Genomic DNA, 15,077 nt, shown 5'->3' on the forward strand with positions numbered 1-15,077 from the left:
AACTTAAGCCTATGAAATTTACAGCAGGCCAATTTACAGCACGAAGAATACAAAAAGGAATCTAAAGAACAGAGGGGGAAAAGAGGACCACAGTAACTTAGAAACATGGACAATAAATTAGGATCTGTGTCTTAGGGGAAGAAAACATGAGGTTTGTGAACAAGACAGATACAGACCATGACGGGGAGAGCCCTCTGTCCCTCCACATTTATGTGCTCATGTAAGTAGAGCAAATGTTGATGACAGAGAGCAGACACAAAGTAAAGGAACTTAACTGGAACTCTTTACACTACGAGATTAAAAACAAAAAGCCACGGATGATGGAGGGGCATGTACCTCAAACAGCAGCTGATTAAGGAGAGGGAGGAACACGTCCCATTTCCCTGGAGCCCAAGACAGGTCATATTTCTTAAAGCAGGGAGAAGAGGGCAAGTGTCCCCTGGCTTCTAATTGAGGATCTCTACACTAATGTTTTGTTTTATGTATCATTTTACAGGTCACATCCTTATACCCTCAAAACTTACAGAGAGCATGTCTAATACCAAAGGCATTCTATAATTCTGCTGGATTCTACACTGTTGCTACTCTCCCCACTGGAAATCCACATCACCCATTCCACAGGGGTGGGCAAAACAAGTAGTAGGCAACTCCAAACATGACTAATGGTTCATAATTTCCTATAAGGAAATAATAAATATTGCCAGATATTAAATAGGCATTCTGTTACTTAACTCTCGTGGCTTGCTTGATTGGTAATATTATTGCCATTTTTCAGATGATGAAACTCCATGACTTTCCTAAGGTCGCCATTTAGTAAAACAGCTGCAAATCTGATCACAGTGTCCCTGACTCTGAAGACCATCACCTTTTCCTACACCAGTGGTTCCCAAAGTGTGTGCCCCTCACGGGCAGCATCAGTATCACCTGGAAACTTGTTATTAACACAAAGTCCTGGGCCCTTTTCCACCTGCTGAATCAGAACTCTGGAGGTGGGGCCCAGCAAACTGTTTAACAAGTTCCCCCCAGTGATTCTTCGGCACCATCAGATTCAAGAACCACAGGCTTGTACAGTGTAGCACAAAAACCATGGCTTACATGCACTGCAGAGAGCACTTGAGTTCTCTTGGGTGTCTTTTTTTGTATTTCTTTGTTTCTTTATCATTTTTGAACAAACATGTATTTCTGATGTATGGTAATTTGCTATATCACCACAGAATCACACGCAGTAGAGGTAGAAGGGAGGCAGGTCGGTGGGGGGAGGGGGTGGAAACCCAGATCCATCACTTATTGTTATAAAATCTTAGCAAGTTGCTGAACCTTTCTAAGTTTTGGATTTGTCTTCTGTAAAAGTGAAAATTAAAATGATGAGACCATGCACCAAAAGCGCTTAGCCTAATGCCTGGAATGTAATAAATATAATAAAGTAGATAGAGTTTTCATTATGATTATCATCATTATAGACAATGATGTTGGTTATGTGATAATTAACTGCAGGAGCAGTGAAGCTAAAGTATTATGTATGCTGTAAAGCTCCAGAGATGCTCCGCTATTTGTAATTTTTATTATACAATGGCCTTAATTTTTCCAAATTTCCAGTTCATCTCAATTCAATAAATATTTCTTAGTTCCCACAAGGTACAAGGTATTCTGTTGTTTCAGGGTCTTTTTTTAAGTAATGATATCGGTTATCAATTCATACGTTAGGAAATGAATATCACTATTGAGTACTTTTTAAAATTAAATACTTTAAACCTTTACTCTGTGTTGGCTTAAACTTTTGAATTGTGTCTTTTAATGCTATTTGAAAAATGATACATTAACACAAAGTTAAGGGGCTGCGTTACTGTGGACACACATTTAATTTCAGGTTAAATTTTTGGCTCAAAGGAAGTTCCGTATAGCTATATGAGGTCTCTGTGTAGTTAACTGTACAATCTCAATAGTGTTTTACTATAGAGATTTTCAAATAATAATTTGCTTGGAGTAATAACTCATCTCCCATATTTTACTCAGTGAAGTTTAGGCCAATTATTTCTTGTTTATTTGTACCAACCAGTGAAAGAAATGAATTTCTGTCCCTTTTATTATACTTTTTATACATATAAAGAAGCTATCATCTTTTCTGTCTTTTTTGTTAGAGTGAAATTCTCAGGTTTCATAACGTCCTCTCATAGCTCATGTTCTCAAGATCTTTTTATCATCTGTATTGTTCTCTACTGAATGTCTGGTGATTTGTCTGTTTTCTGAAACGTGGCATTCTGCTGAACTTAGTCTCCAAATCGCAGCCTAACAAGACCTGAGCGTAGCTCAACCTGCTTTCACGCCTGGCATCACCATTACAATTCAACACGCTGTAGCATTTGAATATTTTAACAGGGATCAGAATGTTGGCTCATTCAATTTATCATTCACTGTAATTCTTGAATTTTTCTCTCTGCTGCTACCATCTCTAGCTTTTCATTGCATTTTTTGGTTCCACTACCCGGCCATGCACCAACTTTCCATTCCATTTTCCTGAATCCAATGTCACTGATTCGATCTGTCTCTCCAGTGTACCAAAATTAAGCTGTATAGTAACACGGCACCTCAAATGTCTGCAGTTCCTACCACTTCCATGAGTCCTTGTCCTTTAGATGTATTAGCATAAATGTACAGCATCTCCCTCACCAGATATTTTTAGTGAACTATTACATTACCTTTGGAGTGTTTTAAGATGACTTTTAAGGTTCCAGTTAAACAAATACAAGTAAACAAACCAAGCTGACTGGGTCCCTTACTTCAGACACACTGAAAAGGAAATTTTGCCCTCCCCTTCATTGACTCAATTTAAGAAAATTAAAGTCAGCACCAACTGCGGGATTGCGTTATTGTTTCATTATTAAGCTGTCACCCAAAAAACACAGATTAAACTGTGTGTTTAATCTGATCCTCGCACATAGGTGTAGCTCAGCGAGGATCTTGTACCTGCCCTGCAGGAAGTCACTTGTATATGCTGGGGCATTTCATGTGGTTAGTTGGTTGCACAAATCTCAGGAGCCACAGGGTTAGTCTCATTTAGCATGTTTACTTACCAAGTTACGAAAGAAAGCAAAGTAGCGGAGCATACAAATGATGACGGAGATAACAAAATAATCTTAAAGTATTTGGCCCCAATTTAATGATTTTACCACAAACAAATGGCACAGTTATCCAAATCAAAATGAACTGATCCCTTATACACAAACTTTCCTTTGTAAGGGCATTATAATAGCAATGGGTGGTTCAAATGCACAAGTCAAAAAAAAAAAATCACTGTAATTCCGTAAATTAAACATCAATCCACGTGCCTTCCTTCCATCTGGAACCTCCATCCACCCACCTTACATACTCATACACACCTGCCCCGTCTCAGTCAGCCCCGTCATCCAACAAAGTCCGACTCATCCTTCGTGAAGAAGAACACAATTTTTTCAAGGTAGGCATGCCTCCTTCCCATGTGCTCACACCCTATCTCGTGCTTAGTTCTTGATTTCAAGTACAACTATTTGTTTCCAGAGCTGTATCTTCAACTACTTCGAGCTCCATCTCTTCTCTTTGCTTCCCAGCTACCAGCTGGTATTGAGAACTGCTCAGTAAAATGTTGTTAAACATATGAATTATTTAAAAAATAGAATCTTCCCAATAGCTCTGTTTTTAAATGTAGGGGGTGATACCGAGCTCAAACACACCCTGGATAAATGATGGTAACGCAATGGTGTTATGTTGAATTTCAATAAAAATACTAAGAATACTTGTGAACATGGGTAAACCCATAAAAGGGATCAAAAATAACTCTCAGTTCTGAGAAAAAGCATGTGTCTGCAGCAAAACAAAACAAACAAATAATCAAACAAAAAACAAAAAGTTGAGACCACAATCTTTCAATAATGTGTTTCACCTTTTTTCCCTCAAATGTATATATGATTATGTATCTTAATAAAATTTTGTAGGTATTGATTTTGGGTAAATGTTTATGTTTCATAGCCTAATGTGGAGGTGGTAAAAAACAGGAAAAAGTTTTTATATTTTAAGTCTAATACAATAGTTCTTAGAAGACAGCAAAAAAGGATAATCATTAGTAAATGTTTAAAAAATAAAGATGATATGAAAACAAATACATGTATATATATGAATGACGACATTATGCTGTACAGCAGAAACTGACACATTGTAACTGACTATACTTCCAATAAAAAAAAAATGAGGATGCTTTAGTTCTAGAGAAGACTGATGAAAGATTTAATCACTAATTTCACGTATATGATGGACCCATTGAAAGACAATAGCGATAAAATATTTTCCTTCTTAGCTCTGTACAAGACCGAAAATTATTGACTTAAAGAGAAAATGGGAAAATGCTATAGAGAAGGTGAAATATTAAGACTAATGACTAAGCGATGCAGTGAAAGAGTTCCTTCATGGACTTTTAAAGCAGGAAAGCTATCTTTTGATCTGAAGTCAGTTCGATCCTGAATTTAAACCTACGTAACGTTCGACAAGACAAATACCAGTTTGTTCCATAAACAGGTTACACTGTGGTTCTCTATGTTGATCTACAAGAAGTCCCTTTCTCTGCTGCACCTGGGTCGTCTCAGCTGCTCGTATCAGAGACAAGCCCACTGTAGCATGTAAAAGAGCATCATCTGGACAAATTCTTCCCTAGCGCCTCACCATTCTGATAGGACTCTCCCGAACACGGTGGCCAAAAACGGGAGAGGAATGATTCTAAATTGCCCAAAGCGTAAAAAGGAATGGGAACATCAAGTACCCTGGAAATACAGACTCCTAAGAAGGTTTAAAAAACTGCAGTAAGATCACTGACCTTTGGTTTTTTTTTTTTACATTTAACATTCTTTTCATTAACAAGTGACATTTAGTATAATATTTTCATCAAAAGTAATTCTATTAAATAATTTTAACCTCACATTATATATTAAAATACTGTATTGTGAAATTCCAAGATAAGATACACGTTTAAGGTTTCTGTCAAGGGCCACTAAAAGAGTAAAGGCTTTTTATAACCTTTTTGCTTTTAGCTTTTAATATTAACATTTGCTCTGCTAACTTTATTTATATCATACACTCACAGTTGTTTTATGAATAAATACCACAACCTTTCTAAAGAACCTTAGAATTTGACCTACATTTAATTATTTGGCTCACAGGATAGCAAAATCATCAAAATTCAAAACAAGGTGACAGCCTCTACATGAAGAAAAAGAGCCTGAATTAAGAAAATTGAAAACTGGGTAAAACATTCCAAATAAAAATATATTGTGGTTTTCATGCCATTGCTCTGTAAGCTGTGAACCCGAAACAAAGTCTTGCAGTGTTTTTTTTTCCTTGTCTTGTTTTTCTCCAGTTGATAAATGGAATGCATCCACTGAGAATCTGAAGGCAATATAAATCATATCAGAAATACAGGATTTGGTTCAACTTACCTGTTCCTGTTGCTAGAAATCCAGTCTGAAATGAGTGTTGATGCCTGTTGATGACAGTGCTTGTTGCCAAAACTACACGCCAGCATTATAACTTCTCTACGTAGTTCTCTAGGGACCATCAGAAGGAAAAGAGAAATTAGCAAGCAGCGCTAATATCTGGAGAGAAAAGGTAACCTATTACATTGCATGATGGTAGATAAGTAAATAACTAGCACAAGAAGAGTTTTCAGATGTGGAAATTCTTTTTTTTTTTGCTGAGTAAGGAGACAATTAGGCAGAGTGACGTGATGCGTCAAAACATCTTCTCTGGAAAGAGTGTTACACTGAGGGGTGGGCGGGGATCTCAACTTTACCAATAAAGGCAGCTCTTCAGTTAAAACAGGAGAAGGAAAAGCCTTTGTTCTCAGTACCAGGTGGTGGAAACTGTGCTGCCCGTAGGCAGTCCTCCCAGGAAAGGGAAATGGGAGATGCAGAATGGAAGAACAATTGTCCCATGCTGCTCAAGTCACAATGGTTCCAGGGGTGCGTTATCGCCCAGTTCCGGGGGGGGGGGGGGGAGAAGGAAAGAAGAAAATAAAACCGTACTCATGTTGGTAGGACGCTTGAACGAGAGATCCATTAAAATTGGTTTTTGGCCATCCGAGTTTCATGTACGTTGCTGCAACTTGCTTTAAAATATATTCCTAAATGGGGAGTAGGGGAAATAATGTCACTTTCAAGTCTCTCCACACTGACCATTAAGGTTTAAGTAAAATTAAAGTATTTTCCAAGTGAACCTACTTTGAAATATCAGTATCCATATCATTATGGAATGAGAAGGTATAATTTCATTCTTTTCCTTAGTATTTCAAATACAGAAAATAAATATAAAATACTCTTTACTTCCTATTGAATGATTAAGTAATTTCCACTATTAGATATTAGAGATGACAATTTTTGTAGCAAAACAGGGAAACTGAGGAATATTGATGACTCCATGCGTACAAAAATACAAATGCGTGTAGATACTGCTTATGAAAATAAGCACCTAATATTAACTCCTTGTATGTCAACAGAGCATATTTAATGCAGAACTGTTATGTAGGTCCAGCCAACAACCTAGTCTTGTTGAACCTGACCTACACAGAACACTGTTCAGGAAAATGATATGGTATTTCAAAGGCAAAAATCCATTGCACTAATAATACATTTAAATATCAGTAGCAATGGAAGTTAATGTTCTCACTTGAACGTGGTCCTTGCATTTTCTCAAAGGAACAAAAGCACTAAAATTACAGTAAAAGCAAGTCTTAACTTTTACTGAAATCGAGGTGTCTGACGTGGTATACTATTCTGAACTACAAATATATACAAAAAATGTATTTTACTTTTATAGACGTTTAATATTGCATTGTCTCTGTGTTAAGGAGAAAAGAGAAGGGAAGTAAGTCTTTCACTAGCAGATGAAAATTATACCACAAATGTAATGGCATATTTCTTTGCATGTCTGTTGTAAGGGCTTAGACAAAATTAACAACACGCCAGGATTATTCCCATTAAAAACAAAAATTAAAACAGAGTGGTTTCAGGTAGGCTTAGGATAAGAGAAAAAGAAGCCACTCTGATGGCCGTCACACAGTTTGAATGACCTTAATAAACAGATTTCACGTCATGGCAAGCTCGCTTCGAGTCATTTCGAATGTGCAGGTTAATCAGCAGAGCCAGTGTGTCGTAAGCAATAGAGTGATTTTATAAGACACAGGGCAGAGTCTTAAAATAACTAAAGGAAAATAAATCACGCTCAAAGGTGACTGAAGCTACAGAGACATATTCTCTCAGGCAAAGCTTCCCTGGTGATAAGAAATTTTGGAATCAAAAGCTCATTAGCAGTACTTAATCCTAATCTTAAATCAGAATGGTTATCGCATTCCATTAGGTGGTGACAGCAGTACAAATGGGGTTTTCCAGGCTTGGAGCTTCGGAAGTCTGGTCAGGTAACATTTTGGAATGTCTGTCATGTCTTCAGCTATTTGGATTATGTGCTGTTTGCACCCCTGTATCCCCTTGGACCCAATTATGAATGGGCTTTCGCCTCAATGTTGATCTTATCCCGGTTAATTAAGGAGGTGAATTGAATTGACTATGCCCTTTTGGATAAAAATAATGACTAAGAATTTTTACTGAAAATACCTACATTCTGTGAAGAGCTCCGGGACCCCTCTCCCCAGGTTAAGTCCTTTGTGAACACAGAGCCCTTTAACTCTTGGAAAGTAAGTTTCAACTTCAAGGATTTGCCGCGTGTGTTTGTGCTTAAATTCTGAGGCACTTAAGCCTGATTGACACTTTTAAGCCAGAACAAAAAGTAGCACGTATTTTAAGTGCTTCCTCAAGAAACTGTCATTGGTGTTGCACAGCAAATCAGGACAAGATGACAACACAAATTAGAAGGAACTAAAAAAATTCAGGATGAGTTCACCATAGTGGATGAGAAAATTGCTTATCTTCTGAAAATAAGAAAGAAGAAAAGATATCTTTTTACATTGAAGACATTGTATTTCTCCATGCGGTCCAGTAATTTATCCAGAGGATAGAGAGCTCGGCTGGCAGCGTGCCAAGGAAGAAAATCCTTCTCCTCAGACAAGTATCTGATAACCTCCAGGGGGATATTCTGAGGCAAGTAGCCAGCTCTGCACATTCAAAAAAGTTAACGTTAATCATATGCAGAAAAGATACATGATGATGCAAAAACGAAGATTTTACTTATGCAAATAAAAGGCAGAAAGCAAGACACATCACAGTATGTAAATAAGGCATACTCAGTACTATAAAAATAAAATGACTGACTTTTTAAATATAGCCCTACTTAGGATGCCAATGCCCCCTACTATATAGAGTTGGAGTTAAAAATTTAAATGAACACGAAAATATCAGAATGCATACTTTTAAAAAGGAAAGAAACGCGGAATTTGAATAAAATCAACGTGAGGTATTTTCCTTCACAGAAACTCCTCAGAGGTCACAAGGAATTGAAAATAATTGATTACTGAAATGAAATTCCGGTTTCTCAGTGCATCCTCTTTACTTTTCATGTAGCCCTGTGTAATGATATTTAAGCCAGGTTGTTTTCAAAAGGATGATCAAATTAAAGTAGCAACTTACAGTTTTGACTGTATCTATGTTACATTAGCATACAAGTATTTTCAAACCTGCCTGTTTAAAAAAAAAATGCTTTTTACGACACCTATGAAAATCAGAGTTAGATTTTCAGAGTTTAAATTACAAAAAAATGTTAAAAGAATAGAGTCTTCCCATTTATTATTTTCCTTCCAAAATAGATGCCAAGTCACTTTGGGGACCAATGTCGGATTCTTTAGAAAAATATGCAACTGTAGCTTTTAAAAATTATCTGAACACATGCTGCCCACATTTGAAGAGGATATATCCAAAAAAGGACCCAAAAAGAAGTGTGTATCTTTACTCTCCAGTAGACTGCATGTAAAATCCTTGCAAATCAAAGCAATATAAATGACAACACACAGTACATTAAAAGATAGTTGTAGCCTTGATGGCCTGATGCATATATAGAGAGTGACACTATGTATTTTGCTGGATTTTTTTTTTTACATTAGTAATCAATTGAATGTAGAATTTTAACACAGGACAGGTAAATAGGAAAGCAACCAAAGCCTGGTTATCCCCTTTACCTACATTTCACACCATTTTTCTTTCGTGGCATCACAAAATTAGACGGACCTTTTTATTTGTGTTTGGTAGTAGGTGGACAGAGAGGGAGCAAAGCCCTTTTTCATCTTCACTTCGAACGAGTATGCCAGATTTAGTCTTTACTCAATGTGATAAGCAAAAGCTACTCTACAGATGAACAGTGACTTGCAGCTCTATTTATAATGCTCATAATAAAGACCAATTCTGAAGAGTGTGCTTCAGTTTTCTTTTCTCTGAATTTAATAAATAAATGTTCATCACTCTAATGATTTTGGTTCACTCCTGGCATACGATTAACCACAGTTAATGTCTTATGTAAATAAGACTGATGAGAATAACCCCAAATTTCCACAAGTCCACAAAATTCCCTAAATTTGTATGATTTAGACTCCATCTAGATATGTGCCACTTTCTTGAACAGCTTCCATTCTATTCATCCTTACAAAAATAGCATGAGATTAGGCTAGGGCATTAGCAGTCAAATAAGAAACTTCACTTTTTGCCAATGTAGCATCCTAATAAAACAGTTACATTTTGCCTATAAGGGTCTGTTACTCCTCTGAAAAAACAACGTAATTTTTTATAAAAATAATGATTTGGTTTTCTTCCTTAAAAGTAACATCGCTTCCAATATTTCAGATTTCATAATTTGTCTCCCCTGAGCTTTGAATTCTAAATATTAGAATTAAATTAGCATGGTGATCATAAATTTGCCTCCTCTAAAATTACATAATCTTCATGACATAAATTATATAACTTTAGGGTTGAAGATTCATCTAGAAGCCATTATTCTTTTGTCGGGGAAATAAGAAAAACAATGTATTAAAAAAGGAACTGTTAGTAAGTAGTTAATTTATGACGGCCCTTCAAGTAAGTTGGGAAAGCCAGGGAAGGCGTTTCGGTCTATCTCCTCACAGATTTAAACAGACTACCTTATGTCAGTTACAATGTATTGCGTTTTATTTCATATCTATAAACAGAGGGACATCTTTCAATGACTTACGGTTTTGTGAGCAATATGACTACTAAAAAAATATGACAAATAATGTTATGAAAAGAGACTTGAGCCTGAGAATGAGTCTGACACTGAGAAAGAGCTTGGAACCATAAATCTCCCTGTACAATTAGAGAAATTTATCTCTCCAAGTCCCACGCCCCTTATCCCTGAAATAAGAGAGATGAGCTGGAGATATCTTTCCTAGCTCCAAAGCCCTTTCACTCTAACCTACTTATCTATAAGTTAGCCTGCTGAAAAATTATTTCCACGATATACGCATCATTTATTTGTTCAAAATTTTGAAAAAACAGTTTGTAATGTTTATAGTCCCCATTCTTCAACTGTTTGACACGTATAAGTCTTTTTAAAAGTCAGAGCTTGGGTCTAGGTTTTATAAGCCATCTGACACAGTATAAGAAAATCAGAGCAAAGCAAACCTAACAGAAGTTCCAAATAATGACAAGGAGATTAAAGAAACGTACTCATTAAATAGAGAAGTGGAGCAAGTTCTGTTTTGAGTTCTTACGGCAAAAATTGCTAACTGCTCACAAAAATCCATGTTCTCTGCTTCCTAGGATACACTGTAATTCCCATTTCCTTGTGGTCATGTGACCAAGCTCTTGCCTATAGATATAGAGTGTTCTTCACTGTCGGGGTTAGTCCATAGACATCTTTCACGAGCTCCTCCATGTTCCTTTTCTCTGAAAGGAATCTTCCAGGGTCACCTTGCATTGAACCCTTGTATTGAATATGTCAGAAACCCACCTGGGTTTCCGGATGACTGGGTGCCCACGTACCAGTTCTCACACCCAGTGCTGGTATGTGAGCACGAAATATGCTTCTATCATTGCTTTTGATCCAAACACGTTTGAATATGTTTTTAAAGCAGTTGACCTTCCCTAATGCGGTCCTCAAATAAAATAAGAAACAGGTTACACTCAAATTGCCCTCATTTTACGTTGTTACAAACATATGTACGTAATTACCTACTACATAATTCAGTGTACTTGCATTTAGCCTACTAGATATAAATATGTAGCTATCCTCAATTGGATAAGAGGATAATCAGCTCCTTCATTACAAAATTAGGACTTGTAAGAGATAATGTTGGTGAATAAGTTACCTAGTTTAGATATGCGTTTGTGTAATTGGCTAGTAATGATATCTGTGATTACTGCTACTGATAATGCAGTCAATAAAGGGGAAGCGTGTGGAATCCAATGAATGAAACACTATATTAGCTCGGAGTAATCAGCCCAGGAGGGCGCACGCTCAGGGTCCTGACACTGAAATGCAATTTCCTTAAATTTGCATCACCGTAGGGAAATGTTGAGAACAAAATGGGGGTGGGGGTGATTTCGCAAATTTAAAGAATTTTTCATGTATAACTAAACGTGTTTTATTACTCTTTTAGGAAAAAGTTGCACATAATATTTATCTTCTCTACTGTGTGGTGGGGGTTGGCATAAGAAATGAGTTAGAAACCAAAGAAAAGAGAGGAAAAGAGGGAGGAGAGGCCAATGAGGGAAGTAAAGAAATGGATAAAAGACTGCCTGTCCCATTCTTCCTTCCGTCTCGGCCCCACCCCCTCACCGCCAACGCAAACACACACACACACACACACACACACACCCCCTCCCCTCCTCCTCCTCCAATTTACTGGAACTTGCAATGAAACATAACCTTAGAGATACAAGAGAATGTTTTTCTATAAAAAGGAGATCAAAACCAGACTGTATTAACTGACGTTAAAATGCACTGACCTTAGCTGGCTTCGTTTTCAACTATGGATCCAAAACTACTTTTTAAAAGCTGTTGTTCTGTTGAATTCCTGTGACTGTTAACTCTTGAATCTACTAAGATGAGTATCTTGGATACAAATAACCTATTTTACCATGAGTTTTCTTTAAAAGCAACTGGTTTCTGGGTGCTTGAAACTTAGGAAAAAATAAACAGCGCAATCTTCAGAGCATCAGACTCCAGTCTTCATTAACTGAATATTCGTTTAAAACCTGAAAATAGCTTACTACGTATTTCATATATGCAGAAGACACTGGAACTGCCCCTCAGGGCGCGGATTTTTAAAGGAATCACTGAAATGCTTAATTTAAAAGTTTACTATTTTATCCTTTGCTATTGATAATTAAAAGACTTTTATGTGCTCCTCTGTGGGAGGATCCTATGGTGGGGACTGAAAACGCCACTAGTCCTCCGAGTACCACAGAATAAAAAGGGAACGAACTACACAGGGGATGTGTCTGTGTCAACCACGGGTCCATCTGGTCAGTTCCCAGAGAAAATAAAGATATGATTCCGGTATTGTGAAATTGTTTGCGGAAGTAAAAAGGAAGTTACAGCCGGCTCTCCACATCCACAGGTTCTGCTCAGTGGAATCAACCAACTGTGAATCAAAAATACTCAGAAAAAAAATTCCAAAATTCCAGAAAGCTCCAAAACACGAAACGTGAATTTGCCACGTGCTGGCAAGTATTTATGTAGCATTTACATTGTATTAGGCATTATAAGTAATCTAGAGATGATTTAAAGTATATTGGAGGATGTGCGTAGGTTATATGCAAATATTATGCCATTTTATATAAGGGACCCGAGCATCAGAGGACTTTGGCATCTGTGGGGGTCCTGGACACCAAGGGATGGCTGTACTTACCTGTAGTCCAATAAAGTTAGGAATATGAAACAATCTTATGGTTACTGGGGGAAGGGGTGGGAAAGGATAAATTTGGGAGTTTGAGATTTACAAATGTTAATCACTATATATAAAAATAGATAAAAAAACAAATTTATTTTATATAGCACAGGGAACCATGTTCAATATCTTATAATAACCTTTAATGAAAAAAATATGAAAATGAATATATGTATGTATATGCATGACTGAGACACTGGGCTGTACACCAGAAATTGACACATTGTAATTGACTGTACTTCAGTTTAAAGAAAAAATTAGGAACAGGAAAGTTGCACAAAAAGGAGTTCTCATAGTCCCTTCTCCTCCGGCTCCTTTTCTCCCAGGAAGCCCTCTCCCAAAACTGACTTAGGCACCTATTTTCTGACCTCACCTAACACCGTGATGACACCCCCTATTCAAAATAATTATCATGACATCAATCAGAATTTTATCATAATACTGTCCTTCTTACTCACTGGACTTAGATCTTTAAAGAAATGAAGCATGCTATTTACCCATCTTTTTATCCCGATAGCCTAATGCAGAGTCTAGTACAAAACAGGCACTCAATAAAGGTTCCTCCAACTAAAGTAAACTATGGCAATAATGTCATAATTCTTCAAAACAAGAACACTTTACAAGGATATTCAAACTTCAACATAGCCATATTTTTTAATTAAGCATTTTCTAAAGATAAAAGGTACCAGCAGGATGGGAAAATTCTATTGGAGTGATCTTTGTATTTTTTTTTTTTTGCTCATCTTGTTTATTAATGATACACATGACAGAAGACAGGAAGGCCATCGCTATCCAGCCAATAGCTTTGAATAAATACTTATACCAAAATAAAACAGCTTTATAGCCAGCGGAAAAGTAGAGCCATTATACAAACATCTCTGTTCTTTTTTCTCTGATAAGGAGATGACTCTCTTACTCTGAGTAGTAACAGTGTTATTTTATACCGTGCATTTAAATAAATTGATGGAGGCGTTGAAAATCTCTTTCTCGCAGTCAGTAAATTGACACAGATGAACTATGTGATCTCTAAGATCCCTTCTTCAGTAAACATTTAATAATTAAGAATAAAACATCCAGAAAAAGTTTTTGCAACTTGTATAGTTTCACTACCACCACAGAACTATTCTTTCTTCTCCACACACTTTTATTTCCAAATGTAATTTCTCAAGAAATCAGCTACCATCTAAATACAGAGGGTCCTCTGGGCACTTGATAATGTTAAGAAGCAAAGTCAATGTCTGGCCATTAATTTGAAAAGTTAACGGATGTTAGTTATTTTCCCCAAAATGAAAAAGTCCTTAGCTTTATAGCCAAACTCAACAAATTCATTTTATTTTTTTTTAGAAAACTATCAACTATTTTAAGCTATCTCATTTTGAGAAATTACTGTGTTCCACCTACAATGTTATGGGAAAATGGTCTAAGTTTGTTTCAATTTACTCTTTTTAAGCTTCAAGATCAGTACTGTTATGCCATTTCTTTTTTCAGATAAAGAAGCTAAAGTTAACAGAAGATAAGCACCTTGCCAAGCTCACCTGTCTAATAAGTGACAGAGCTATAATTCAAAGCCAGGACTGACAAGAAAGCTTCCACTGGTTCCCCAACATGAGGCTGCCCCCCCTCCCCAAATGCCAACCTGAAGTAGTTAACGGTTTTATTTCCCCCTTCCTTTCACATTCATTTACATCTCACAATCATAGCACTCATCACCTTAAACCTAACACACAGATAAATACCTAATGGAATCTCAGGTGCTTCAAAGGAAAAATAAGCTATATCAGGGAAAGGAGAATTACGGGGGAACAATTCAAACAGGGTACTTAGGGAAGGCCTCCCTGAAGACAGCTGGATGAAGTGAGAGAACAAGATGAGGGAATCTGGTGGGAGGGAATTCTGACTGAGGAAACAGCAAGTGCAAAGGTCCTGAGACAGAAACTAATTTGGGATCTTGGAAGAATAATAAAAAGAACCTTGTAGCTGGAGTGGAGGAAGTCTGAGACGAAGAGTAGGGGAATGCAGTTGCAGAAGCTGAGGGTGCTAGATCATGGGAGATGCAAACAATAAGGACATCAGATCATTTTTCTGTTGGGGGATGGAAAGCCACTGCAGGTTTCTGAGCTTGGAAATGACATGACCTGATTTATTCTCTAAAAAGGTGACTCTGGCTAGAACAGAGCACAAACTCAAATATGCCATGTGGCCTTCCAGGATA

General features: G+C 37.0%; 1 protein-coding gene across 1 annotated transcript in view; it reads right to left on the reverse strand.

The window, feature by feature from the left end:
• Positions 1-15,077, reverse strand: part of TRHDE (thyrotropin releasing hormone degrading enzyme) — a 331,308-nt gene that overhangs the window by 29,442 nt on the left and 286,789 nt on the right. The window contains exons 13-15 of the mRNA XM_072973927.1: positions 7,978-8,125; positions 6,045-6,142; positions 5,460-5,567 (exon numbers count right to left, since the gene is read on the reverse strand). Of these exons, the coding sequence (XP_072830028.1) occupies positions 5,460-5,567; positions 6,045-6,142; positions 7,978-8,125 (354 nt within the window). The remainder of the gene's footprint in view (positions 1-5,459; positions 5,568-6,044; positions 6,143-7,977; positions 8,126-15,077) is intronic.

The sequence above is a fragment of the Vicugna pacos genome, chromosome 12 (assembly GCF_048564905.1).
Source record: "Vicugna pacos chromosome 12, VicPac4, whole genome shotgun sequence".
In the NCBI taxonomy this organism is placed as follows: domain Eukaryota; kingdom Metazoa; phylum Chordata; class Mammalia; order Artiodactyla; family Camelidae; genus Vicugna; species Vicugna pacos.